This window comes from Grammomys surdaster, unplaced genomic scaffold (assembly GCF_004785775.1).
Source record: "Grammomys surdaster isolate TR1022 unplaced genomic scaffold, NIH_TR_1.0 63, whole genome shotgun sequence".
NCBI lineage: Eukaryota > Metazoa > Chordata > Mammalia > Rodentia > Muridae > Grammomys > Grammomys surdaster.
The window spans coordinates 14,195,557-14,221,885 of NW_021604565.1; the positions used below are offsets into that span (position 1 = coordinate 14,195,557).

At 45.2% G+C, this 26,329-nt stretch overlaps 1 protein-coding gene across 1 annotated transcript in view; it reads left to right on the plus strand.

Annotated features, from left to right (window-relative positions):
- Positions 1-26,329, plus strand: part of Grhl2 (grainyhead like transcription factor 2) — a 132,983-nt gene that overhangs the window by 74,190 nt on the left and 32,464 nt on the right. Inside the window, exons 8-9 of the mRNA XM_028767380.1 lie at positions 5,217-5,311; positions 22,588-22,746. Of these exons, the coding sequence (XP_028623213.1) occupies positions 5,217-5,311; positions 22,588-22,746 (254 nt within the window). The remainder of the gene's footprint in view (positions 1-5,216; positions 5,312-22,587; positions 22,747-26,329) is intronic.

Consider the following 26,329-nt stretch of genomic DNA (forward strand, 5'->3'; position numbering starts at 1 on the left):
ACAGGTGGGGGCAGGGACAGGTGGGGGCAGGGACAGGTGGGGGCAGGACAGGTGGGGGCAGGGACAGGTGGGGGCAGGGATGGCTGTTGTCTACCATGGAGGATCAACTGTGGATTCTTTAGATACTGTCTCTGTTCTCAGAGGAAACTCACGGAGGGTCATGGAGAAGAGTTCATATGCCCAGGTGTCCACATGATGTACTTGCTTGCCGTATCCTGTCTGTCACCCTGAAGATGGACCTGTCTACCATGCCACAGTCTTAGCTTTAAGAAAGCAAGCGTGTGATGAGGCTGATGCAGCTCTGCACAGAGTTGGCCTGGCTCCTGGATTCGTCTCCAGCATTCCACTCTCATTATTTCACTAGTCCAGACAGAATCTACAGCTTCTAGAAGAGTGCCATCTTCTGTATTAATTACACCAGTCTGTTTAATCTCCAACAATATATATAAAATAATTAAAGGGGGGCAGTTATAATTCTCCAAGCGCACGGGGCTTAATTAAGGAACAGGAGTTGGTGGTTCCTTTGACTGCCATCCAGCATCACGGTGTTCTTACGTTGGTGTAAGGAAGCCTTGAGCCTTCAAAAGTCTGAATTAAAACAAAACACCCAATTAACAGACCACTCATTATCTGCAGAAGATAAAAGTAACAGATAACAAAAGGATTCACTCACCCTCAGACCTCCTGTGAAATGAAAATCGGTTGTAGCCCGTAGTTCCTGTGTAGAATATAACTTGCCAGGAATGAATATGGAAAGTGTGTGTGTGTAGGCATACTCAGTCCCTTCTGGCAGACGTGGTAAAATGTAAGCATCATTTTTCCACAGCACCAGTGCCTTTGATTTTCTTAGATGGGCTAGCTTGAACTTCTCCCTCAGCCTTCTTATGCTTGCGAGTTCTGGAAATGTTTTTTTGTTTGTCTTCTCCCTGTTGAAGTACCCTATCCCTGCCTTCCTTTGTTAAGTAACTTCCCGTAGTCCCCAAACACCCATGGTCCTCACTTCCTTCACCAAATGTCCCCTCAGCACCTCATAAAACAGTTGGCATTGAAACAAGTGCCCTGCTATCAACATCTACCCATGATTTATGGTTGCAGTTGTAGTTAAGTGTGGCTGTCGGTATCAGGCAGACCTGAGTTCGAGTCATTGTTGGTTAGTTACCAGCTCTGTGACTTCCACAAAGAGCTAGGCTTCTCTCTAGGAGAGAACATGCGGATTCCTACCCCAGGAGCGATGGTAAGAACTGGAGGAGACAGAAGACCTCAGAGCTCACTGTTGGCATAAGGTCTGTGTGTCCTCAACTAGAGCACAGTTATCATCCCAAGAACCTTTGGGTTTGAGTGCCAGGAGACAGAAGTGGCTTTATCAGAGGAAACAGACTCTGAGTCCACTCTAGGTGTAAGGATAGTCATGTCCGAGTGGCCCTGGTTAGATTACTGGCCTTCCATTATATAGCCTAGGGTCTGTCCATCAAGAGGGGAAGTGTTTTTGGGGAAGTATTGGTTGTTACATGGACCTCATAAATAGAGACAAATGTGCTTCCTAAAACCACATGTGGCGTGGGCTGAAAGTACCCAAAAGATCCTCTCCATTTTGCCGTGGTGCCAAGACCTCTCAAGTGTAGAAAAGAGGTTGCCAAAAAACTCAAACCCCATGTGAGAGCTGGCAGAAATGTCGTCTTGGCCCATTCCATGCTCATGGAATGAGAATCTCTGGCAGCAGCCTGCCTCTCACCAAAGCTCTCTGCTGCCTCTGCTGGCCTCCAGCCTTTGAGGATGTGCTTGTCAGATAATCTAAGCCCTGGGAATCCGAAAATTCCCATTCTGCTCTGGGGCATCCTGACACACCCTGGAGAGTGTCCGTGGCCATGTATTTCCATACTACTTGTCCTAACTTGTACATTCAGGACATGGTAACCTCAGCCTAGAGATTCTGACTTTATAGCTAACCCCACAGCATCAAAGGGACCAGTTTCATTAGAATTACCCCCTCTGTCCAGTCCTAGTTTTCCAGCATGCCTTGCTAGCTGCATATTTAGGGTTTTTTTTTGTGTGTAAATTACTATAATTAATAAGAACTACCTTCATTCTAGTTTTCTGTTTTTGATGGGCAAGGAACATTAGAGAAGAGAAAAGTCAAGATTCATTTGAAAAAGCAAGCAGATTTAAGATAATTATCTTGTTTATTTATATCTGTGTGTTTATTTGTGTTCTGGTTCCTCTATTGCCAAAACTGTAAGATCGGGGACCTAGTAAGGATAGTTCCTGGCACAGAGTAAACATTTTGGCGATCGTGTCTGTTGCTTGAGTGCCATATTAGAAGACTCTGGTGTGTTTATATTACAGGTGGTATGAAATCTTTTCCTTTTTTCAGCCTGTGTGTGGGGGGTGCGAAGAATTAAAACTGGAAAACTAAAACCTTGTGTTGTAGGAATCCACAGTGTCAAAGTGCTCAATCTAACCACCTTGGTTTGTCTTAGTTTCTAGAAATGACATTTGCTGTCTTATTCACAGCTGACCTTCAAACAGCTCTTTACTCAACAGCAAGCTTATCTCAAAAGGCACTTAGTGAAGAATCAAGGAACTGGGTTTTAAATTCGGCTTTCTTCTCTCTTAGAAACGGGAGAGTTTGTTGGCTTGCCTTTCAAAAGCACAGGCATGCGCTCACAACTGTCCCATTGTGTCTGCGCACTGCCTTATTAGAAATTGTAGGGTGGGATGTTGGTTTTTCTTTCTTATTTACCTTTGAGTATTTATTTTAAAATCAGCAGAAACTCTTGTCTTACAAAAATAAAAAGGATAAGAAGAAATACAAATAGCCAAAGACCCAAGAATTCAACCCTTTACCAATCAAGGAATTGTAGAGGGGAATAAGAAGAGACCAGGTTTTGAACATTGGTTTGGAAAGAAATCACCTGAGAAGGAAGGAAACAGTTACCCTGAGCATAAATCCCTGGAACAGCTTGACAAAAGTAGTCAGCTTTAAAATTATAGCCATGCCTGGAGGCACAGATCTCTAACCCCAGCACCTGGGAGGCAGAAACAGGCAGACCTCTGTCAGTGTCAGGCCAGCCAGGGCTACACAGTGCCATCTCGTCTCTACAGGACAAAATGGAATAAGAAGCAACCTTATGCCGGGCGGTGGTGGCGCACGCCTTTAATCCCAGCACTTGGGAGGCAGAGGCAGGCGGATTTCTGAGTTCGAGAGTTCGAGGCTAGCCTGGTCTACAGAGTGAGTTCCAGGACAGCCTGGGCTACACAGAGAAACCCTGTCTCGAAAAACAAAACAAAACAAAACAAAAAAAAAAAACAAAAAAAAAGAAGCAACCTTATACTTGAGAACATGCTTCTTGAAATCTCTTTTGTTTCGGTGTTGAGTGATGAACCCAGCTCCTCTTTCCCCAGCCCCGTTCCACCCACAAGCTACACCTCTGCCTCCAAGAATGTACTTTAATGAAATATAATTAAATTTATGTGAAATATAGCTATAAAAGTAAGCAGAAACACTGGTGTAACAAACTATCGGGGTGAGGGACCAATAAGAGTAAAGCCTTATTGGTCTGATTTGATGTTATTTGCAGTTAATGGTTATTAGCAATAATTACCAAAAATTTTACAGAAGGTTTTAGGTATGGGAAGATATTAGAGACGCTCCTGGACAAACAGTATAGCAATGAAAAGATATTTATTATATTGCTGTGTAAAAATGTTTCCATGTTTGTAGAGAAGGAGTGAGATGCGAGATAAGAACACTGCCGAGGTTTAAAGGCAGTTACCTGTGGGTCAGTGGCCTGGCTGCTTTAATTTCCCTTTTGTTAATTATTTATGGTCTCTGACTTTCCTATGTTGGATATACACCCCTTTATGTTAACAGTCTATGTGCTTTGTTTTCAGTGTAAAGATCTGGGGCTGGGCTTGGTGGCCCCGCCTGTCCTTTCAGCCCTCAGAGGACAAGGCATGTCCAGTTCAAGGCCAGCTTGGGTTACACAGTGAGACTCTGTCTCAAGGTGCAGAAAAAGACAAACAAACAAAGGATGGCCAAAGGGGGGGAGGGGAAGAGGATTACCTCGTTATGCAGTTAGGGAGGGTAGAAAGTAGAGGTGTTTTGAGAAAGAAGAGAAATAGAATTCAGCCTGACGCTAGACCAACTGGCCTATCCTAGGGAACCATTCCTAAGAGCACAGTGGTAGTTTGTTTCGGTTTTGCAACCATTCAGCTGTCTGCAATAAGGAGTCTTAACTGCAGTGCCCAGGTCTCATCACCGGGGAGAGGAAGTAAGCAAATGATGCCTTTTCTGTGTACCCCAGCAAGCCCACAGTAGTACACAGACTCATGCTCATGGCTGTTGTCTGGCTGGGGAGTCTGATGCGATGGATGGGGACAGATACATCCTATACAAGGAGTGAGGATGAGACAGCCCAGAGTGGTCAGGTGATAACAGCCAGAATGTGACTAACAACTCACTGGAGTACAAAAACAAGTCTACAAATGCCTTTCTTGGGCATGCGGGTGCAATTCAGTGGTACAGCCTGTGCTTAGCATGTGTGAGGCCCTGTTTTTGACCCCTGGCACCATCACTGCACATGGAAAACCTTGAGTCTTCTATAGTTTCTTTGCTAAAGTCCTAGTGACATTGCCTGATTGGTAGAATATTTAACTTTAAACAAACAAACAAACCAACGTCATTGTGGAGGGTCTGTCAAGAAAGTGAGTAAGAAAAAATGAACTAACAATCAAATCGGGTAAAGGCAAGGATTGCACAGATTGAGTCTTTTAGGAAAAGGATATGTGTAATTTTTTCTCAGTGGTAGAATAGCATAAGCAGGCATCTGTAGCTTGTCACACTTGTAGCCAGAAAACAATAGGCAAATTTAAAACTTGGCCATTAAGATATAATGTGTTATTGAGAGATTCTTCCTTGGCTGTATAAGTACATGTGTATGTGTTCATGGATGCATGTTTATATGTAGTATGTGTGCATGTAGTACATATGTAGTATGTATGTGTGCATACATGCATGTATTTAATCTGCATGTGGTATGTGTTTTGGACTAGGGTGTCGAGTATCCCAGGATGGTCTCAGACTTACTGTGTTGCAAGTATGACCTGACCCTCATGTCCTTACTCCCCAAGTGCTGGGCTTACAGGCGTGTTACAGGCGTGTGCATCCCCACCTGGCTGCTGCTCCGCTGAGGTCTTTTTCTCTTTCCCTGTTGCAGCTGACTACAAGGAGAGCTTCAACACCATCGGGAACATTGAAGAGATTGCATACAATGCTGTTTCCTTCACCTGGGATGTGAACGAGGAGGCCAAGGTGAGTAGACCTGTGATGGCAGCGGCTCTCACTGAAGACCCTTTTCTAAAACCTTGTGTAGTACTTTCCCAGAAAATTGAGTCCGAAAAAAAAAAATGTAACATTCTCCCTTTTTAAAGCAAACTCTTTGGCCTTTTTGTTGTGATAAGCCACTACTTCCTAGTAACACTCAGAGTTGCCTAAGCCCTTGGGCTTCTCTGTGCCACCCTAGGTAGCTTGAGTCTTCCTGGTGACGGGGTGGCGCTCCAGAAGTATGGCCTCCAATGGCCTTTCACCATTGTGACTGTGAAACAATTCTTGGTTGACCCTTTGACCCTTTTCTGTTCCTCTGAGTCTAAGTGTGGTTAAGATGTGCAGGGGTAAATAACGTCTCTGACAACCAGGCGTCAAGGACAGATGCAGGCCCTGCCTGGGTTTGGGTAAGGAAGTGTTTCCACAGATAGCTGTGTTTGTTTTCCAGCCGCAAGTCTGTTCTGAGGGCCCTAAAGCCCATTCTGGGTCCCAGCGACTGATTCTTCAGCCTCGTTTTGCATTTAGAGGAATGTTCCAGATAAATCTTAAGCTTGCTTTCTGCTTCAGTTATGTACCATCTGGTGAAGTGTTAGAAGAGAGTCTCCAATCTCAGGAGGAGGTCAATGTAAACAAGCTTGTCAAAGCCTCATTGTCCTGAGAGGGAAGGCTGGGTGAGAGGAAACCGGCTGGGAGTGTGTAAGAAGGCTCTCCAGAAGAAAATGAATCGCTCAGTGTCTCCTTCCACTCATGTAGAAAACAATGCAGGTGAAACTGGCTTTAGGCCCAAGAAAGGTGACCCAAATGGGCACAAAGTGACAGATCAGCAATACAGCCGGGAGCACGTTCCAGAGAAGGGAACAGGCCTTTCTACAAGATCACACAGAACTACAGGCAAAGCGTGTCACTGTTGGGTCTGCATGTATCGTGCTCTTAGCATTATAGCAGTGTTCTTGGTGGCCTGAGACCCATTCAGCTCTGTCCCTACTCCTAGGACTGTCACAGTGTACAGAGGTTTGTCTATGCCATTCCAAGCCTCCCTTGCTTTAGCCTGTGCTGGCTCCTTTATGTTTCTCTTTGAGGCTCAACTACTACACAAGGGGCAGTCTGTAAGGGCGCAGTACTGGGATGTGGTGGAATCTCTCTGTTTGGTGGAACCAACAGATCCGCACTTCCAAATGACTCTACAAGCATCCTGCTGTGGTAGGGGTGATGGCCATCCAGAGAGGGATCCTACAGGGAAACACTGACCAAACAATAGTGTGACCAGGGAGAGGACAGACCCACTTCATAGTTACTGAGAAAGAGAGTGGGATTCTGCCACAGAAGGTATCCCGAAGTGTGAAAGCCAGCATTAAACATGAAGCCTCACCACGTTGTTTGGCATCACAGTCTGCAGTAATGGGTGTTAGAGGTGAATGAATGTGTTAAAGACTGTTTCGATAGGGACCTTTGAAAGAACTTAGGGAAATCAGAAGAGATAGAGTCCATAGAAATTAATGGGGTAGTGACTGGGCTAAGCTAGCTGGCCCTACAGCCGGTTCATTCTATACCACTCTCTTGCCTGGTACAAGTACTCACTGTCTTATCTACATCTGTGTCTGCACATGTACGCTTGGCCGTGTACACGTATGTCTGGATGTACACATGTGCTTGTGAGTGTGCACATGTGTGTCTGGGTGTGTAAGCTTGCACATATGTGTACAGGTGTACTTGTAGATAGACACTGATTTTTTCTCGTTGGCAAATGGCCTTCCACAATATCTCATGACACTTCCTGCAGCAGTTTTGTTTTATTTCCTTAACATCTATTTTTAGTGACTGTCGTTCTTTGTTAACCGAGAAGTAAGTCTTAAACGGTTATAAATGGTTCTCCAAACTACAGAAGGGCATTTGAAGGCAAATTCCAAAAGCTCAGCACCTCAGCTGGGGTGCTGGGCAGAACTGAGGTTTCATCTTCAAGTCCAGAGAGCCTTTTGGCAGTTTTATAAAAATATTACTGTTTTTATAGTAAGCGGACTGCAAAAGACAAGATGGGAGAGTAGCTGTGGGAAAGAGTTTCAGCAAAGCAGGGAGGGATGGTGGCTTCGTCCAGGAAGCATGTGTTTCAGGGTTCCACTTGTGTTCACACCCACTGTATCTATCTTTGCAGGCTTCAGGAGGGGCCTAGGTATCTCAGTCCATTTCACAGGGTGCTTGCTTTTTGTTTTCTTGCTGCTGGAGAACACAGACTTGTGGTTCACAGAACAGATATGGGTATATTGTGCACTTCTGAATCAGTGGAAATTTTAATGTTTTCACTCATGTTTAAAAATAGAGTTGTTTTAGTTTGTTTGTATCATTTTTCTGAGACAGGGTCTCTCTGTATTGCCTTCCCTGGTCTAGAATTACAGGCATACCCTGTAATACCAGGTCTAGAAGAAGAAGAAAAAAATATATATATATGATTCTGAATTATTTTGGACAATTAATTCTGGATTAATTTGGGCCCCAGTGTTTATAAGGTTTTGAGTGGCTCTCATGATGAGTAGCCACTCTTTTTCCTAGTGCTCACTCTCTGTTCTGGAAGTTTCTCGCCCAGCTGTGGGTATATATTTGAATTTTTATGTACAATGACATCAACCCTAGGTTCAGGTCTTCCCTAGCTTCCAGTGTTCAGGAAGTGACGCGTAATGAAAATCGAAATGGTTCTCACGCTGTGTGGCGAGAACTTTACCCACTAGACCTTCTACTTATCCCTCTCATAAAATTTTATTTATTTATTTAGTATGTATGCATGCGCGCCCCTGTGTGTCACTGGGAATTGAACCCAGGGCCTCCCGTGTGCTAGGCTAGTGCTTCTCACTACCTTATTCGGTGGTCTTAGTCCTGAGTCTTTGTGGCTGCCTTGCCTGCTTGCTCCTTCTGTCTTTCCTCTGTACAAATAGGAGACAGGAGAGGCATCAGCCCTGAGTCATTTAGCTTCTTTTAATTATGGGAACAACATTTACCCAGGAAGGTGCTCAAACTCCCAATGCCTGTGTGTGTGTGTGTGTGTGTGTGTGTGTGTGTCTGTATGTCTGTATGTATGTATGTATGTGTGTATATATGTATGTGTATCTGTATGTGTCTGCATCTCAGACTCTGGCTTCGTTCCCAAGCTGCCTGTCTGCTTTAGGCACAGAGGCTGCAAGGTTCCACCTCTCAGAGCCGGTTTTTCCGGTTGTGCCACAGCGGCTTTCTGCTTAGGTGACTCAAGCAGGCCAAACAGTCTTGGAATGGACCTGTTCCCCTCAGGGTCTGTGTGCAATCTGGCAGACTGTGAGCATTGTCTCTGGTCCTTGGTGTGTAGACAGTGAAGTTCCGAGGGTTACCACTGCCAGAGCGTGGAAATGGGTTGGCGTGGCGTGGGTTTGGGTCAGTGCAGCAGAAGGCACCTGCAGCAAGGTGCAGACTAGTCCTGGCACCAGAGTAGCCAGCATCTGTGTTTCTTTTTCTTCTGGTGGGGTGGTTTTTAAACAGGGTCTATCTGTGTAGCTCAGGCTGGCTGTGAGCTCACAACAGTCCTCCTGCCTCAGCCTTCCAAATTCTGGTATTACAGGCATTGTCAGCTTCCAGCATCTGACTTCTCTTTCTTTAGCTTTAGTTTGCCCAGCTGTGAAGTGCTGGGGAGTAAGGGTTAGCACTCCATAGATGCCTGAGTCTCACGCAGAGGATTATGGGGCGGGGCAGCTTCTGTGTCGTATTCTCTCACGTGACTCCCGCTTGCAGGGATATTCTAACTTTAAGTTTCTCTTTGTAGCTAAACACTGGTACTCAGAAAGCAGGCTTGTCAAGCAGGAATCTCCGAGACGGTAATTTCCCACACTAGACTATGGAGTTGCTGAAGAGTGGCTAGCTCAGAGGGGTGGGGTGCTGTCTTCTGCAGTGGTGATGTCACCCACACAGTGCAACCATTTCCCAGGTTTCCAGGGAGAGTCTTGAAATGACCTCCACCCCTCCTATTCAGTGTTGCTGTCTCTGTTCACAGTGATTCCAAAATTAACCTAATCCGGGGTGCTAGAGTGTCTGTCCTGGTGACCATATGGGAGAGGTCAGCTGAGAGCCTTACACAGGTGCTGTGGTTCAGTCTCCTCTTTGTCTTTTTATCCTATGAGGAGAACCCACACCCCTGTTTCTGTATCTGCCCCTTCCTGCACTCTATCAAATGCTAGGATGAAGGACTCCCTCCCCACATTTCCCTATTCTTTAAAAAAAAAAAAAAAACAACTCTCGGTGGTCAATGCTTTAGAAAAATCTTGATTCAGCAAAAAATATTTTGCCCTCATTACCATTAATGATATTAGTATTACCTTTATGTTTCTTTAGAAAATTTATTATCACTGCCTTTATTACTAATATTAATATTAATGTGTGTGATCATGGTTGTACAGGAGCCAGGAAGAGGTCAGAGGACAGTTTTCAGGATTTCTCTTTGTGCCTTGGTTTGAGGCCGGGCCTCTTGTCTCTGCCGCCCTTCATTCTGTGGGACATGAACTTCTAGGCCATTTGCCGGTCTCTGCCTCCCGGCTCCCAGGAGGATTGCTGGGATTACAGATATACTATACCAGCATACTTAACTTCCTGTGTAGACTGTGAGACAGGTCTCAGATTGTCAAGCTTGTGTGGCAAGTGCTTTTGCCCACCAGAGGCGTTTTGCTGTCCTTTCTTTAGACGATTTTTAAAGAAAGCCCTGCCAGGTGGTAGTTGTACACACCAGGTAGCTCTTGGGAGGCAGAGGCAGGCACATATTTCTGAGTTTGAGGCCAATCTGGTCTACAGAGTGAGTTCCAGGACAGCCAAAGTTACACAGTGAAACCCTGTCTTAAAAATTAAAAACAAAAATAGAATAATTCAGTAATATGAAGTTGGTTCAGGGGCTTTTGAACTTAGCCTCTCTGCTTAGCAGGGTAGAACAGGACCTCAGTTTTTATGATGGCTGTCCTGCTTGCCTGGACACCTTCCTCTAGATGCAGTAGAGGACTTACAGTGCCCCATCCACCCCCTTGTCATTAGCTCTCCAGTGAATGTCCTTCCAGTTTGCTGGGACTGGGAGAGAACCTCTTAGGCAGTCATTTTAGATAGGTTCAGGGACACATTCGTGTCAACAAATGTTTAGGATGCCAGTGGAGGTGCGGGTCTAAGGGATGTTGTATATGACACTTCTGTGCTTCTCTGCCCCTGATTTGCATCCCAACACTGCAAGATAAGTTAATGGGAGAGAGGATGCTACCCCAGGCTCCTCTGTTGTCCATCCTCTCAGAAGCAAATCACCACTGAAGCAAGGCCAGTCATGCTGTAACTTTCCCTCTCCAAGAAACACAGAGTACAATTTACATAGATCCCCGGAGGGGAAAAGGACGTCCAACCCTACTTCCCCAAGCAAAGCAGCGTAAACAACTCTGCCTGCTTGGCCACATGCTTAGCATCTTCAGCACCATACTCAGCCCCAGCAGAGATGGGATGCTGTTTTAACTCTTCAGGCCCAGAGATTTCTTTATCCTTCCTTATGCCTGGAACGTTACTTCTTTGTATCATGAAAACATTGACTAGCATGGACATAGCTACCACTTAAGATGCTTTGCTCTCTTCACCTGAATGCTTGTATGTGTGCAGACTAACTTAACATCGATGTTGTGTGTACGTGTGCGTGCACCTATGCTCACTGGTCACAGTTGTGACTCACTCACACCCACTAACAAGCAGTGCCCTCTAATCCTGCAGCCTGCATCTACCGGATTTTCTTTTGTTTTTTTGTTTTCTATCTTTACACATCTATTCTTCATCTTCCCACTTCTCTAGCGCTCTCTCTCTCTCTCTCTCTCTCTCTCTCTCTCTCTCTCTCTGGTATTCTGAAATTTATTTTCACATTTATGGTCATTTCTTTAAAATATTTTTTTCCTGTTATGAATAGAGGAGTCTTTTTTTCTCTTTTCTTTTTTCAAAACCATGCAAGAGGCCCAGAGTTTAGCAAACAAAGAAAACCAAGATGGAGATTAGTTTCAGAGAAGATGAAGGTATGTGCAACTTAAGAAACCAAACACATTGATAATAAAGTGGGATGGTCATATCTAAACAGGTAGATAGGGATCCGTTCTCTAACTCTGGGTCTTTATCTGCTTCGAATGAGCTGAAGCCAGTGTGATGGCTCAGTGGGTAATGGCATTTGCCAACAGTGCCGATCAGAGTTCCAGCTCTGGGAGAAGAAAGAACTGACTCCTGCAAGTTGTTCTCTGACCTTCACACATACACATGCATGCACGCACATACACATACTCCCCACATATGAGTGAGAGAGAGAGAGAGAGAGAGAGAGAGAGAGAGAGAGATATTGATTTACAATAGAAACTTATTTGTAAGTTTGAATCTGTAGAAACCTGTAAGGTAGATGCAGGCATGGCATCCTGACATTTCCCTGAGCCCTGTATCCCTTAATAGTTTACTTTTAGTTATAAGAATGTGGTTTTGCTCTAATATTGAGAAGATGTCTCCTAAGAGCTGAGGCCATGTTTGAGGAGATTGTTGAGATGGCCAGCTAATAACAACAGAAGGCCTTCATTCCTCTGTAAATACATCTTTAAGGAACCAGAAGCCGATGGGATGCCTGAGCACTGCTTGTCAAGCAAGGCGTAGTAGCAGTGGGCGAAGTCAGTGTGTGCGCGCTGATGATCAGGTCCAGTGCAGCAACTTCCTTTGTCCATGGGAAATCCCAGGTCTTTCGTTTCTCCTTGTGTGTTGGTTTCCTCTGTGAGGTGTTCCTCTCTCAAGGGGCAGCTAGTGGTGAGCAAGCCCCTCCCAGCTACCTGCACATGAGCCGGGAATGCAGGTATAGCCTCTCTACTAGCTTAAGAGACAGCTTGGTAGCAATCAGCTCTATGCCAGCAGACACTGCACTACAAGAAAGCAGTGCGTTGGGGAGAACACAGTTATTTTAATCTTGTGCATTTCCAACTATACAGTTACTTTAAGTAAGTGAGATCATGCTAACTCAAAGATTAGCTTACACTCAGTACCTAATTGTGGTGAATCTGTCATGTCTCAAATTTCTTTTCTTCCTCCTCTCTTTTTTATTTTAAGTGTGTGTGTGCATGCGCACGCACAGAGTTCCCATAGAAGATAAAACAGGACGTTAGATTCCCCTTGAACTGGAGTTCCAGGCAGTTGTGAACCACCAGTCATGGGTGCTGGGAACCAAATTTGGGTCCTCTTGGAAGATCAGTGAATGCACTTACCTGCTGAGCCATGTCTCCAGCCCGTCTATCTGTCTTTCCCAGTATTTCCTTTTCATCTGAAATGTCTGATGGATGCTGCTTTAGAGACGTGTAGCAGAGGCTGGCTGTGATTTCTTGATCGCCCTGCCTCCATTGCCCAGTGCTGGAATTACAGGCATGTGCAATCACACCCTGCATTATTGATGCTGTGTGCCAAACACCGGACTCTAAAAAGCCAAACTTGGGAATCTGGAGATGGCTTACCGGTTAAGAGCACTAGTTACTTTTTCTTGTAGAGGACCCAGGTTTTATTTCCAGCACCCACATGGTGGCTCACAACCATCTGTAATACCAATTTGGAGGGATCTTGATGTTTTCTTCTAAACTCTTAGGGCATGGGGCATGCACACAGCACACATACATAAATATGCGCACGCACGCGCGCGCACACACACACACACACACACACACACACACACACACACACATGCAAGACACTCCTGTACATAGAGTAAAAAACAAATCTAAAAAGTAATTTACAGGAAGTTAACTTTCGTAGTCATGGAGTGCCTTCCTAGGTCATATTTCTAAATGACTAGTGCTCTCTCGCTTGAACTCCTGGGCACCAGAGGAGGGGGGAAGATGCGTAAATATTGGTTTTCAGGATGCCCAGAGAGAGCCGAAGGACTGTCTAAAGGAGATGATATATCTGAGGTTCATACTTTTGCTGATTTGCTGATCTTGCACCCCACAGCCCCTAGTAAGTCGGAGCCTTTGCCTGGGAGCGTAAGGGAGTTGAGAGAAACTGCCATTTGCTCAGAAGTCCCTTGCACCCCACTTTTACTAAGTTAGTGCTTTGCCCGACTGAGGCCCGACTTAAGCAGGTTATCTGATAGAGAATATTATGGGGCATCCCATAGTCTGAAAAGCAAAGAGAACATTGGGAGAGGCTCCTGGGAGAGGTCTCAAAAAGATTGAGTTACACACAGCCAAGCAGGGCAAATGGCGTTTTTATGTGTTTGCTGGGGCGTGGTGTGGGCAGAGGGTGCTCTAAAAGGGAAAAGCAAACATTTGCTGGAGTCTTTGGTATTGAGCTTAAACAAAGCCTTACCTTTGTTCCCCTTTTATAAGGCGAGGGCTGACAGGAAAAGCTACGGGGCTGGAGCTAATGCTAGTGAACAAGGGCTAATCTTTAGATGGCATCTCACTGAAGATATCAGTTGATCTTTTTTGTTAGCGTGTGGAGTAGCCATGGATTCTGCCCCTCGTTCTCCTTAGGGCTCTGTACCTAACAGCTATGGACCATTGTGTTGTGCGGAGACTTGGGTTACACATTTGGATTTCGTGACATAATGGTGTGTGCTGTGTGCACAATGACTAGTATTTGTTCAGTAATTGCTATATCTCAGGCACCCTGCCAGGCCTTTATATATATTATCCAATTATTCGTATTTCTAAGCAGGTGACAGTTTTCCTCTGACTAAGGAGTGATTTAAAGTTAGCTAGCTTCCCTCAGGAACACAGCAATTGCATAACAGAGCCGAGCAAGCTGAGATGAGTACGATCCTCCCATAGTCCTGCCTCATGTTGGGAGGATCACCTCTGCTCTCACCAACAGTGAGACAATGGTGCATTTGAGGCAGCACAGGAGGTACCAGTTTATGGAGATTCATGGCCAGGCACCGGTCCTGGTCCTGTTCTCAGAGAAGTTAGGACAGGCCTGGAGCTAAGACGAACTTCTAGTGCCCCTGCCTGGGATTACAGGCAGGAACCTCTATGCCTAACTCTCTCTTTTCTTTTTTCGAGACAGGGTTTCTCTGTAGCCCTGGCTGTCCTGGAACTCACTCTGTAGACCAGGCTGGCCTCGAACTCAGAAATCCGCCTGCCTCTGCCTCCTAAGTGCTGGGATTAAAGGCATGCGCCACCACTGCCTGGCCATTTCTGTATTTTTTAATTTAAAAATTTAGATAAGAAATTAGAACAGTGTGATTAACGACACACAGGCTAAACTTAGGTCAGTTCATTACCAATATTTGTCCAGATTTTCTCTCCCCGTCCCCACACCTCTTGTAATGCACTTGGTCAATTCCGTACTCGGCATGTAGAAAGAGGAAACTGATCCTGTGGGATCAGAGAAAGTGGGAAGGGAAGGGTGAGTGAGCTGTTGCATTTCAGGAATAACGTGGGCTATCAAAAGATGCTGCTGAGAAAGCCCAGCTGAACAGAACAACTTCAGTAGCAAATTTATATTCGTGTGTCCTGTTGTATATAAAGCCTATACAGAAAGACATTCATGGTGGATTTGTTTATAAATTAAAAAGCTGGAAACAGCCTAATGGGGAGAAATTATTATTTTATATGTAAGCATGTTTTAAAGAGGCAAAGCTATCAGATCTCAGCATGAGTTGGGAAGGGTGAGACTCAGGACTTCCAGTATTCTCTTCTGCAGCTTCCCAAATGGGACAGAGCATACATGCACACTGCACTTAAATACTTAACTGGGGAGCAGAGGAGGGAGAAGGTTCACAGGTTTGCTTTTTGTGCCTTTTGAGTTTTGTGCCAGATTTGCACATTACAAACTTAAGTTTTAAGACCTGGGGGTGTGGCCATGTTGGAAGGCTGCTGACCTAGCTTGTACAAAGCTCTGATCTCTGGCATCAGGGATATGAGTGAGATGGAGAGAGAGGGAGAGGGAGAGGGTGGGGAGGGACGGGGGGGGGGAGGGAGGGAGGGAGGAGACAAGAAAGAATTTGAGTGAATGAGTCTTTCAGTCTGCATTTAAATTCTCTTGAGGGGAGCTTGTCACTGTGTGAAGCGGCCAGCCAATTGTTACAGGGTCACATCTTCCCAGTCCCAGTGGGCTGCTTGCTGAGATCTCCTGGGGTGGCAGACCTGAATGGTGCGAACTGGAGACCAATGGAGTCTTCTGACCTAGATACTTCTCCTGGAACGTTCTGTGGAGAAGCAGATTTGATCTTTTAAAAATAAATTTACCTTGATTTAATGTTTGTTCAATTAATGAGACTCACAAGCTGATCCACACTGGAGTCATCTGAGATTGGCTTCACAAATTTCCTGAGGGAAAATCTGGCCAGGAGGAGGAAGTGTCCTTTGGGGAAGTGCTGGAGCTCCCTGTGGTGCAGAGGGAGCTCCCTGACCCATGCCCAGCAGTGGCCTGGCTAACTGTGCTCTGGATCTGAGGAAGGACAAGCAAATACAAAGTCTCCCGGAGGCTGGCTGTGGGCAGCATGGTGTTACTGGCTGTGGTGGGGAAGTCCTTATATTTTCTTGCATGGCTCCTTTTAGTTTAAAAGTATGACCTTATTTAAATGCTATAGCACTGTAGTGTGCATTGTTGTAGCCACTTAAAAGACAGGGTCTGAATGCAGGAGGGCTGGCTGCAGGAGCTTCCTTCCTTCCTTCATCTTTTTTTTGTTTTTGTTTTGTTTGTTTTTTTGTTTTCGAGACAGGGTTTCTCTTCTCTGTATAGCCCGGACAGTCCTGGAACTCACTCTGTAGACCAGGCTGGCCTCGAACTCAGAAATCTGCCTGCCTCTGCCTCCCAAGTGCTGGGGTTAAAGGCGTGCGCCACCACCACCCGGCCCGGCCTTTCCCTTCATTTTCCCTTCCCTTTCCCCTTCCTTCCCTGTTGTGAATTTCACCCTGCTCTCAGCTGTAGAGGAAGCTGGCTTCTTCTGGAAAACCCCCTAATGCAGGACAACCCTATTTATTGTCCACTTTGGAGGTGTTAGTGGATGGCTCCAGCTCTCTGTCAGGCCCTCTACCCTCACACGCCCAGCCTGCCTAGCCCAGATGAGTCCTCTGTTTTTAATGTTTGTCTCTCCTCTGGAAGGGGCGTGAACCCTCCCATGCCACGCCCTGTGGCTTTCCTCAGTAGCTCCTTCCCCTCAGCTCAGTGCTGATTATTCATTCCACTTGGCCATGGCTCACACTTGCTCACTGATGATGGCCTTGTCACTGATTGCAGAGTGGCTGTGCCTCTCCATGGCCCAAGTCCTACCTCACATTCCTTCCTGCCCTCCCCCGTCAGCATCCTGCCCTCCACTAGGCTTCCTTCTTTCTTATTTCTCCTCTGCCTCTCTCTTAGCCCGTGACTCCTACAGGAAGTCTTGCCAGTTAAGCTCTTTCCTTCCTCCCAAGTTCTCACAGCAAGTATGGTCTGGATTGTCCAACTGAGTGACTAATTATGCTTGCTCTAGAACACCAGCTAGCACTGGAAAGGAGCAGTGTGGTCCTGGGACCAGGGCTCGTTGTTATAGGTACTCTGCTTCTCAAGTGTAGCTCTTCCAAAGGTAAGCATGTGTGGATAGGGAGGTGGACAGACAGACAGATGGTCATATTGAGTATATAGTTGGTGCTTAATTTAGGTATGCTGGCACCTCAGTCCGTAGGTGTGTAAATCAGTCTACAGACAAGCAGATAGTTTCAGAGAAGCTAACCCATGGTGTGATCCTGACAGCGTCAGCTTCTTCTGTCAATCTCGGCTTCTAGGCATTATTATTACTTAGGAAAGCATGATTGTGTACAGAAGGGGAAATGCTTATTTGGAAAAATAAACTCATGTTCTCTTAACTCATTGAATAAATATTTGCTGAGGAACCTAAGCCTGGCGTAATGCAGCTAACTTGAGGCAGACAAAGGGGCCTTCTTACGGGCTTTTTGCCCTCATGGAATAGACAGGTAATTAAACACTGAACAGCAAGCAACACATTAAATTCAAATAATATTAAGTATATGAAGAAAACAGAAAAGAGAAACTTGAGAGTGTACCTCTGGGTGGGAAGGCCAGAGCTGGTGTGTCTGAAGTTAGCACTGAATTGAAGTCTGAAAGAGGAGGGACTGGTCCTCCGTGGATCCACAAGCAGAGCAGAATGTAGTGGCCCTGAAATAGACAGGATTTAATATTCTCTCAAAACAACAGAAACAAACAAACAAGAAACCCACGGGGGGTAGAAAAGCAGAAAAACCATGGTAGAATGCGAGAGAAAAATCAAACATTTATCTCTGTATATTCAGACATACCCATAGTGTGTGTAGGAAATAAATGCATCGTAAGAATAAAAGGTAAAACAAAAATAGAGATAGATGTACAGTCGTCATAGCTACAGAAGGGCTGTGCCAGTGGCAGGTTCAGGAAACGGGAAGCTCCCCGAGAGCAGGCATAGGTGGTCTTGGCTTGCTGGCCTCTCTTTCACACGCACACAGTGCCAGCAGAGGATAACTGTTGGATAGATCGGAGTGTAAAGTGTATAAATGACACCCAAGTCCAACAGCTCACGGTTCAGGGTTGTCCTATGTGTGGCTCCTTAACATTTTACCAGAGTTTACTCCGACTTTTCTGCCTGTCTCAATTTCTCATTCCATCTGCATTCAAGCACAATCTTACTGAAGTAGAAGAAAAATGGAAAAAAAATGTAAGGAAGATGTCTAAAGGGTTTTAATGAGAAGCAAGAACTAATTTCAGCACCTGGGAGGCAGGAGGATCTGTTAGTTCAGGAAAGCCTGGTCTACATAGTGAGTTCCAGGATAGCTAGACCACATAGTGAGACTCTGTGGGGGGTGGAGGGTGGGGGAAGAGGAGGCGGAAGTGGAGGCATCAACAGCAAAAACAAGAGGGGAGAGGGATTGGCATCACCACACTTAAATATTTATATACCATTTTTGAAGGGAGAATGAATGGATTCTGGTGTTAAACTTATTTCTCAGTGCATACTCTACCTGTGATTTTAAGACTAATGCCTGTGTGATTCCTTAGATGAGTTCTTTAGGATCCAGAGTGTTTTTTAGAAAGAAATACATTACAGAGTATTAAAAATACATTAATATGTAAATAGCCTTCAGCCAGAAAGATAGGACTAATATAAAATTCAATTTTTTTATTTTTTTTTATTTTTTTATTTTTTTTTTTGGTTTTTCAAGACAGGGTTTCTCTGTGTAGCCCTGGCTGTCCTGGAACTCACTCTGTAGACCAGGCTGGCCTCAAACTCAGAAATCCGCCTGCCTCTGCCTCCCAAGTGCTGGGATTAAAGGTGTGCGCCACCACCGCCCTGCTAAAATTCAATTTTTATGAAGTCAAATAAATCCATGACATTGAATCATGGATATGAGGATTTAGCTTTAAATCTCAAATTGCTTTCTAAATCAGTTAAAGGTAGGGTCAGTTGTTTTTGCTGGAAAGTCTAGGAAATGCAGTGGAAGTTAACCATGAGCTCCCGGTTCCCTTCTGCAGCTCACTGGTGTGTGTGCATTTTGACAGACCTTCCTATTTGCCTGGCACACAGCTCAGGTTGAGACCTCAGCAAAGTCACTCTTGTGTTAGAAGCCACAAAACAGGAATTATCATTCACTTGTAACAAAGGACTTTATTTTTTAAAAACTCATGTTTATTGGGCAGCTCTTTCTGGGAACAGTGTCTAGGCACACTGAGAAATTATCTGATTTACTGTGAGCACATGGAGGAAATGGAAATATCGTCTGTTATTTGCTTGAATGCACACAATTTGATTAGTTTTCCAGAAGAAGGAAAGGTGGGCTTGTAGAATTAGAAGAACACACCTGAGGTTTGGCAAGTGTGGGAGCGGAGGCCTCACAGATGGTGGGCGTATAACTCAAAGGCAGGTCTGATGGTTGTTTGCCATCCATCTTCTCTTTGCATAGTCTGAGCCTCCACTTAAGCTAGAAAGCCCTTTCAGTGCCTGATGTTTTAATGGACCATCCAAAGCCATACCATCTTCATACCTCCCTAACACATTCACACAAAGTTCCGCATACAGAAACGTCCCAGCAAGTTGCTCTCCTGTTTGCTTGCTTCCCGTGGAGCTGGGACTTGCTAGGGTTTGCAAGAAGAAACAAATGAATGCTTATCAGTTCTGAGGCCAAGGTTCTAGTTAACGGCCTTCCATGCTTCCCCACCCTGCATTGGTTAAAGTTCAACCATTTGGATTTGGAGTGTGGCATGGCCAGGCTATGATTGATGCCACCAGGCACTGAAACTCTGCTTGCCAAGGGGTTAGTCAGCAGGAGAAGGAAGCAGTGCTGAGCCCAGCGCAGCATCCTGCCTGCCCGCTATGCTGATCTGGGAGATGCAGACACAGAAAGCAGACTCCTGTGGTTTACCTTTTATGGGATCAGGATGCCACACTGGGCCTTCTGGGGAAGACCCTTTCTCTTTTAAGAGCATTGAGTCTAAATGTCTCCAGATGGAACTCAGTTGGCTTTTAGGAACCTTGTGTACTGGGTGACTGACTTTTATAGCTAACTCCAAGGACGATTGAGTCTATTTATTGTAGTACGTTGCCAGTGAGCGTCTGTTACCTCATTGGCTTTAGATGACTAGGTGACTTAAGTGGTCCTTGTAAAGAGTCATGATCTGTTGCTTTAGCTCTCTTAGGTCAGACTTAGAGCTGACAGACCGTAATTAGCATTTCTTCCTACCTTGCATATAGACCCATACTGAATGATGGACGTGCAAATCAGTGAGTTAGCCATGAAGCTTAGTCAGGTGGGACATATCCATCAGGACACTGGCTTTTCTACTCGGCAGACCTTTTGATGGAGGGGGCAGCAGTCAGGATTGAGTTCCCCATAGATTATCAGGAAGATCTCTGTGAAATGCATGGCCAGGCTAGGGACAGCCACACAGTTCAGCAGAGTGAGCATGTGACTTGCTGACAGGAAACTACACCCTGGCCAAGCTCATCCCATTGCCAGCAATAAAACAAGTCAAATGTTCCCAGAAAAAGACACCTCCGTCCTGACCTTCAGATCAGTGGTCAATGAAGCTATTGTCATCATTAAGACACCACGTTTCTCTCACCCCACCTCACCCCTACCTTCTGCAGTTGCAGGGCCCAGAGCTTATATATTTGTGCTGCCATGGCCTTAGGAAACTTAAGATACTTGAAAATATCTGCTGCTTGAATGAGTGTTAAATAAAATTTCTCTGCCATTTAGGGACTCTCTAAGGCTGGAGGTAGCATTTTCTGATCCTGTGACTGCTAACGACAAAATGTTTCTACTCTGGAGGTCTGGAACATGCATCCTGTGCTGTAGACTTTCTTGGCAGTCCTCATCACTCATGTGTTTACCTGAGTTGATCTCATCTCTCACCCCATCCCTACCTTTCCCCAGAAGTTGTGAGGCCCCCTGTTCAAGCCCAGACTCTCTGTGGCTTGTATTTCACTAGTATCCTCCAGGCTGAGGTTCTATGTTCCTGGGGCCTCTCTCCTCACACCTCTTGGACTTGACCACCATAGGACAGTCATTGCTGAGAACTTGTTGCATCTGTCTTGAATCGTTAGCTCTATGAGGTAGACTTGGCTTCTCTCTTATTCCTAATGTTTAACACCATTTGATCCGTTGTATGCTTCTGTGGATAACTGTAGACTGAACACATGAAGGAAACGTATGAGTGAGTGAATGAGTATATGTATGTAAAGGTATCTTGTGTTGCATATTTAAAATACACAACATGATATTACAGGGTATGTGTAAAGAGTGAGGTAGGGAAATTAAAACATGCATTACCTTATACATTTATTCTTTCCCTTCATATACCCTGTGCCTGTGTCTGAGTGTAAAGGAACTAAAATTTATTCATTCTCGTCTGGCTTGGGAGATCATGCCTGCAATTCCAGCGCTAGAGAGCCTTCATCAGGTGAAGGACCACAAGTTTAATACCAGCCTGGTCAAATAGTGAATTCCAAGTTCCCAGCGACCTTGGGCTACAGAGAAGGACCCTGCCTCAAAGCCAAACAAACAGGAAACATTTGTATTTAACACGGATCCGATGCCTCTCAAGGCACCTGCACATTGTCTCATGTGGAGGGAGACCTTTAGTATTTGTTTTTCCGAGGTGGCTGGAAAGGTGGAGCCCGTGGCCCTGCAGGCAGAGTTGTAATTAGCACATCATTGAAACTTGTCAACTACTCTGGACAGCTGATGGTGTCTTACTAATGCAGCTAAGATTACCAGGAGGAGCTCACAGATATGTGGTAAAACACTGGCAATTAAATGCCTGGTGGTATAAATTACCAAAAGTCTGCAGGGCTTCAAACACATGAGGGCTTCCGAAGAGATCTATGGCCTCTCTTCCTGCAGGACAACCTAGGCACCCTCACAGTGGTGCAAAAGCTCTAGTTTTTGACTTTTTAAAAGCCCAGGGGACAACACACTTGAAAAGTTGTATTATACGTAATAATATATGTCCTGGTTTTCCCAGGACCACTTCTCCTCAGTGTCCCCTCATTCCCAGTTTCTGTGAGGATCGCCATTGACCGATGTTACTTTTGGGTCATGGTGACCAGAACACGTGATTAAAACAGAGTGATGAGAGAAAGGTATTTTGTTTTTCTTTCTTTCCAGACACCATGCTTCTTAGGGAAGAGAGTTTTATATAAACATAACTAGGTTTCGGTGCTAGTGTATTAAAATAGGAAGTTTTTATCTTATTTTATTTTTATCTTGAAAGTCAGAGGTTAGGGAAAGTTATAACTATTAGAAGTGACAGCTTTTTAAATTAATTGATTAATTTAATTTGTGTGTGTGTGCCTAGTGTATGTATGTGCATGCAGGAGCCTATGGAGGCCCCGCATCCTCTGGAACTGGAGGGACAACAGCTGTGACCCACCATGTGGCTCTTGGAAATCAAACCCTAGTCCTCTGCAAGAGGAACAAGTATTCTTAAACTGCCGAGCCATTTCTCTAGCCCAGAAGTGACAATTTTTATATGTTGAGAAAATAATGTTTTACTAACCTTGTGCTTAAGAGAATAAGGCTTTGCTCGTGTACTCTCTAGGAGGACATTTAAATTGTCTATTTCAAGGTCATATATGAAAGCGAATTGCTTACAAGTTTACAGTCATGTAATATGTTTTGTGCACCTCGCTGCTTTCTGTGGGAGCGCGCTGGGTATTTGTCAGTTGTCCTTACAGGTCCACGTGGGCTCTCACTTCATGTGCCCGCTCACATCTCTCTGTATGGCAGTTGTGAACTTACCTCCCTTTCTCCCTCCTTCAGATTTTCATCACCGTGAATTGCTTGAGTACAGATTTCTCCTCCCAGAAGGGTGTGAAAGGACTTCCCCTGATGATTCAGATCGACACGTACAGCTATAACAACCGCAGCAATAAACCCATCCACAGAGCGTACTGCCAGATCAAGGTCTTCTGCGACAAGGTGAGCCAGCGTGACAGTTTGTCAGGAAGGGACTGATAATGGCGAGCTGATCTCTAATGGGCGTCCTCCCTTGTCATGTGTCCTTGTCTAGCTGTGTCTAAGGAGTCATTTGGCTCTCACGTGGAAGCAGAAGCTTTTCATTCAGAGTCTTGGTGTGTGTTAGGGAGTCACCAGTCCATTGCCCTTTGTTTTGGCTTTTGTTTTCTTCCTACCAGTTTTACTATTAATTTAGTGACTGACATTGCTCTATGTCTTAGTTCTCTCAGGTTGCTAAAATCAAATACCCCAGGCTAGGTGGTGTGAGCATTAGAAACTTACAGTTCTGGGGGCTAATAACCTAAGATCATGAGTTCAGTCCCTGGGAGGGTTGTCTTCTTGGCTGCCAGGAACCATCTTACTTTCTGTCCTCACGTGGGGGAGAAAGAGAAGCGCTCTCCCATGTGTCTTTTCATAAGCACACTGATGTATGATAAGGGATAAGCCTCATGACCTCAGCAGTGTTAAGCCACTTCAGCACACGGGGGCAGAGTGAGGGGAGCTTCAGTTTGTAGCATACTGTGCTTTGGTGAACATGCAGCTGAAAGGACAGATCTAGAACTTTCACTGGGTGTAGATACCATTCTAGAACATATCACGGTAATCTTTGCCATTCGATGTATGGCATAGGGAACTTTTGGGAGTAGAAAGCATACCTACAGAGTAAATTCACTACTTCATACACACTCAGCACACAGTGCTCTCGTGCCCATGATTGCTGCCATAAAAGAGAGAGACTAGTCAGAATATGAACATTTAAGCCCTGAACGTCAGGTACAAGCGATTGTCACCAGTGTAAGGATGAGTGTGGTGTCACAGAGCGACTGCCTGAGGCACTCATGGGAAAGTACCGTAGGGCCTTCTGAGGCCAGAGCTCAAGATGGGGCTGAGGTGCTGATTTTGACGATCTCATTTGGCTGCTGTGTGCAAATAGACTGAACATTGTTGTGTTGTTTTCTGTGAAAATTTATAAGATAAAGTTCTGGTCCAGGGAAAAATCCTCTTCTGAGAAAAACTGGTGAGAGCGAAATCAGCTGCTGGAAAGGGCAAAAAGGTAGCCAGGAAGGAGAAGCTCAAAAGAAAATGAAAATTTGGTGGGAAGACACACTCACTCTCCTTGTTTGGTTTTTTGATACCTGACACAGCTGGAGTTTTCTGGGAAGAGAAACCTCAACCAAGAAAATTACTACCATAGATTGGCCTGTTTGCAAGTCTGTGGAGCACTGTCTTGTCTGATGGTTGATGGGGGAGGGTCCAGCTTCTGGGGTGGTGCTATCCCTGGGCAGGTGGTCCTGGGGTGTATAAGAAAGCACACTGAGTGAGCCTTCAGGAACAAACTAGTAAGGAACATTCATGTCACCCAAAGATGACTCAGGAAATAGCCAACCCTCACATAAAACTCACTTCATTAAAAACACAAGGTTAAGACCAGACCAGCTTCCGTATGGATAATGAATGAACACACACAGCGATGCCCACCCCGCAGGTGAAAAATAGCCTAGCATCTCAAGGTGAGCCAATGAATCAGGCAGCAGGAGAAGCTGGGGTCAACAGAGAGGGATGTGAAAGGCATGCACCCGAGAATCAACACGAATCAACACGTGCTGGAACTCAGGGAAGAACTAGAAATGAAACTGAACTATTTCAGAAGATTATACTAGAGGCAACCATGACTGATCAATGTGACAGGTAAAGGTACAAGTAGGGAGAGAACACAGACTTCAAAGATGGAAGGAAGTTTATGGAGGAGAAGACAGAAGTCAGAGTACAGACCTAAAGACAATCCAGGACTCACAGGCCTATGATCACGGAGAAGAACAAAACAACAACGACAAACTCCCAAGCAACAAAATGGAACAAAAGTGAAAAATGCCACAGCAGACCACCCACGAGAGTGCTGCCCACGTGCTGGGTAAACCGGCTCAGGCTAACAGTGTGAAGTGACAGCTCTCAGCCTTTTATTTCAGTGCTTGGGAAGCAGAGGCAGGCATATCTCTGTGAGCTTGAGGCCAGCCTTGGCTACATTTGTGTTCAGGACAGCCAGGTGTACATAGTGAAATGCTATCTCAGGGGGAGGAAGGAAGGAAGGAGAAAAAGAAAGAATAGCTCTCGACAGAAAACTGTTCTCTTGGCATCTAACAATTAGAGACAATAGTTATCATCAAAGTTTTCAACAGTAATAGTATGCCAGGAGAAAACAGTTGCCTGACTAGAATAAAGTAAACATGGCCAAGGACTTTATTTCTAGCCAAATTAACTCCAGTGTAAAGAATATAGAAAAATCACAAACTTCAAATAAACAACATTGTAACAACCCAAGTGCTGTGAATATTCCTTCTTTAAAAATGCAGTAGAGAATAAACTTTAGACACGGAATGTAAAAACACAGGCACCGAGCACAGATTTACCTGTAACTAACTGTGAGTGACGGGAGAGAGTGTGGCAAGGATGTGTGAGAGTGTGGCAGCCTGACAAGGATGACTGTTGAAGAGGTCAGTAACTGCTGGAGATGGCTCACTGGCTAAGAGTGCTCTTAATGTAAGCACAAGGACCCGAGTTCAAATCCTCAGCACCCATAGAAGAATCTGGCATATTGTGTGTGCCTGTGACTTCAGTGCTATTTCAGAGCCGTACAGGACCCCACAGATCCCTGACCAGCCACTTTAGCTTAAATGGCAAGCTTCTGGCTCAGTGAGAGACCCTGTCACAAGGCTATAAAGAGTAAAAGAGGAGAGCATTCTGTGTGCTTCCCTGGCCTTGGCATGCATGGCGGTACACATGCATGCAACACAAGTACATACAAAGTTAGGTAACAAAGATGGAATTATCTCACTGGATGCTAATGGACATGGGCTGGTGACTACTCGGGTTAGTGGAAGATGAAGGAAAAGAGGTCAGCAGCCAATACATTGCTGCCCTTCATTCTCAGAGGCACAGCAGTCTGTTGCATTACCGTGCCTGTTTTAGCAATGAAGTAGCACCAAGAGAAATAGATCTCTGTGAGCTGAGAACACTGATACCAGAGAGGAAATGATCAGGAGAGGAGAAAGGAAGACACAGCCACACCGTTGCACAGGGATGTAGATACAGGCGTACAGCCCCAGACCTCAGGGACAGACAGGTAGCCTTCAGAGCCCAGAGGCCAACTGACTCAGCACACACAGTGAACGCATACATACATGTAGGTCAGAAGGCATAAGGGGTGTGGCTGGACTCACGCAGCAGACTTAGATCTGTCCCAGTTCAGACTCCTTGAATGAATGACTGACTTGATACACAGAATGTCAGAATGACAACTGATCATGCAAAAAAGACAAAAAACTGAAAAACTAAACCAACAAGCAAACAAACACCCAGACTTTCAGAAGAGATGTCCATCGTGGCTGTGAGCCCATGTCCCAGTCTTTAAGAGGATAAAATGGTTGATTATACTATTTGTTTTCCAGTTTAAAAGAAAAGAGATTTCCGTTCAGTTATTCTGCCTTTCAGTGAGTGAGGATGGGGAGGGGAGTGTGTGTAGTCCCTTCCAGCCTTGAAGTTTTATTTC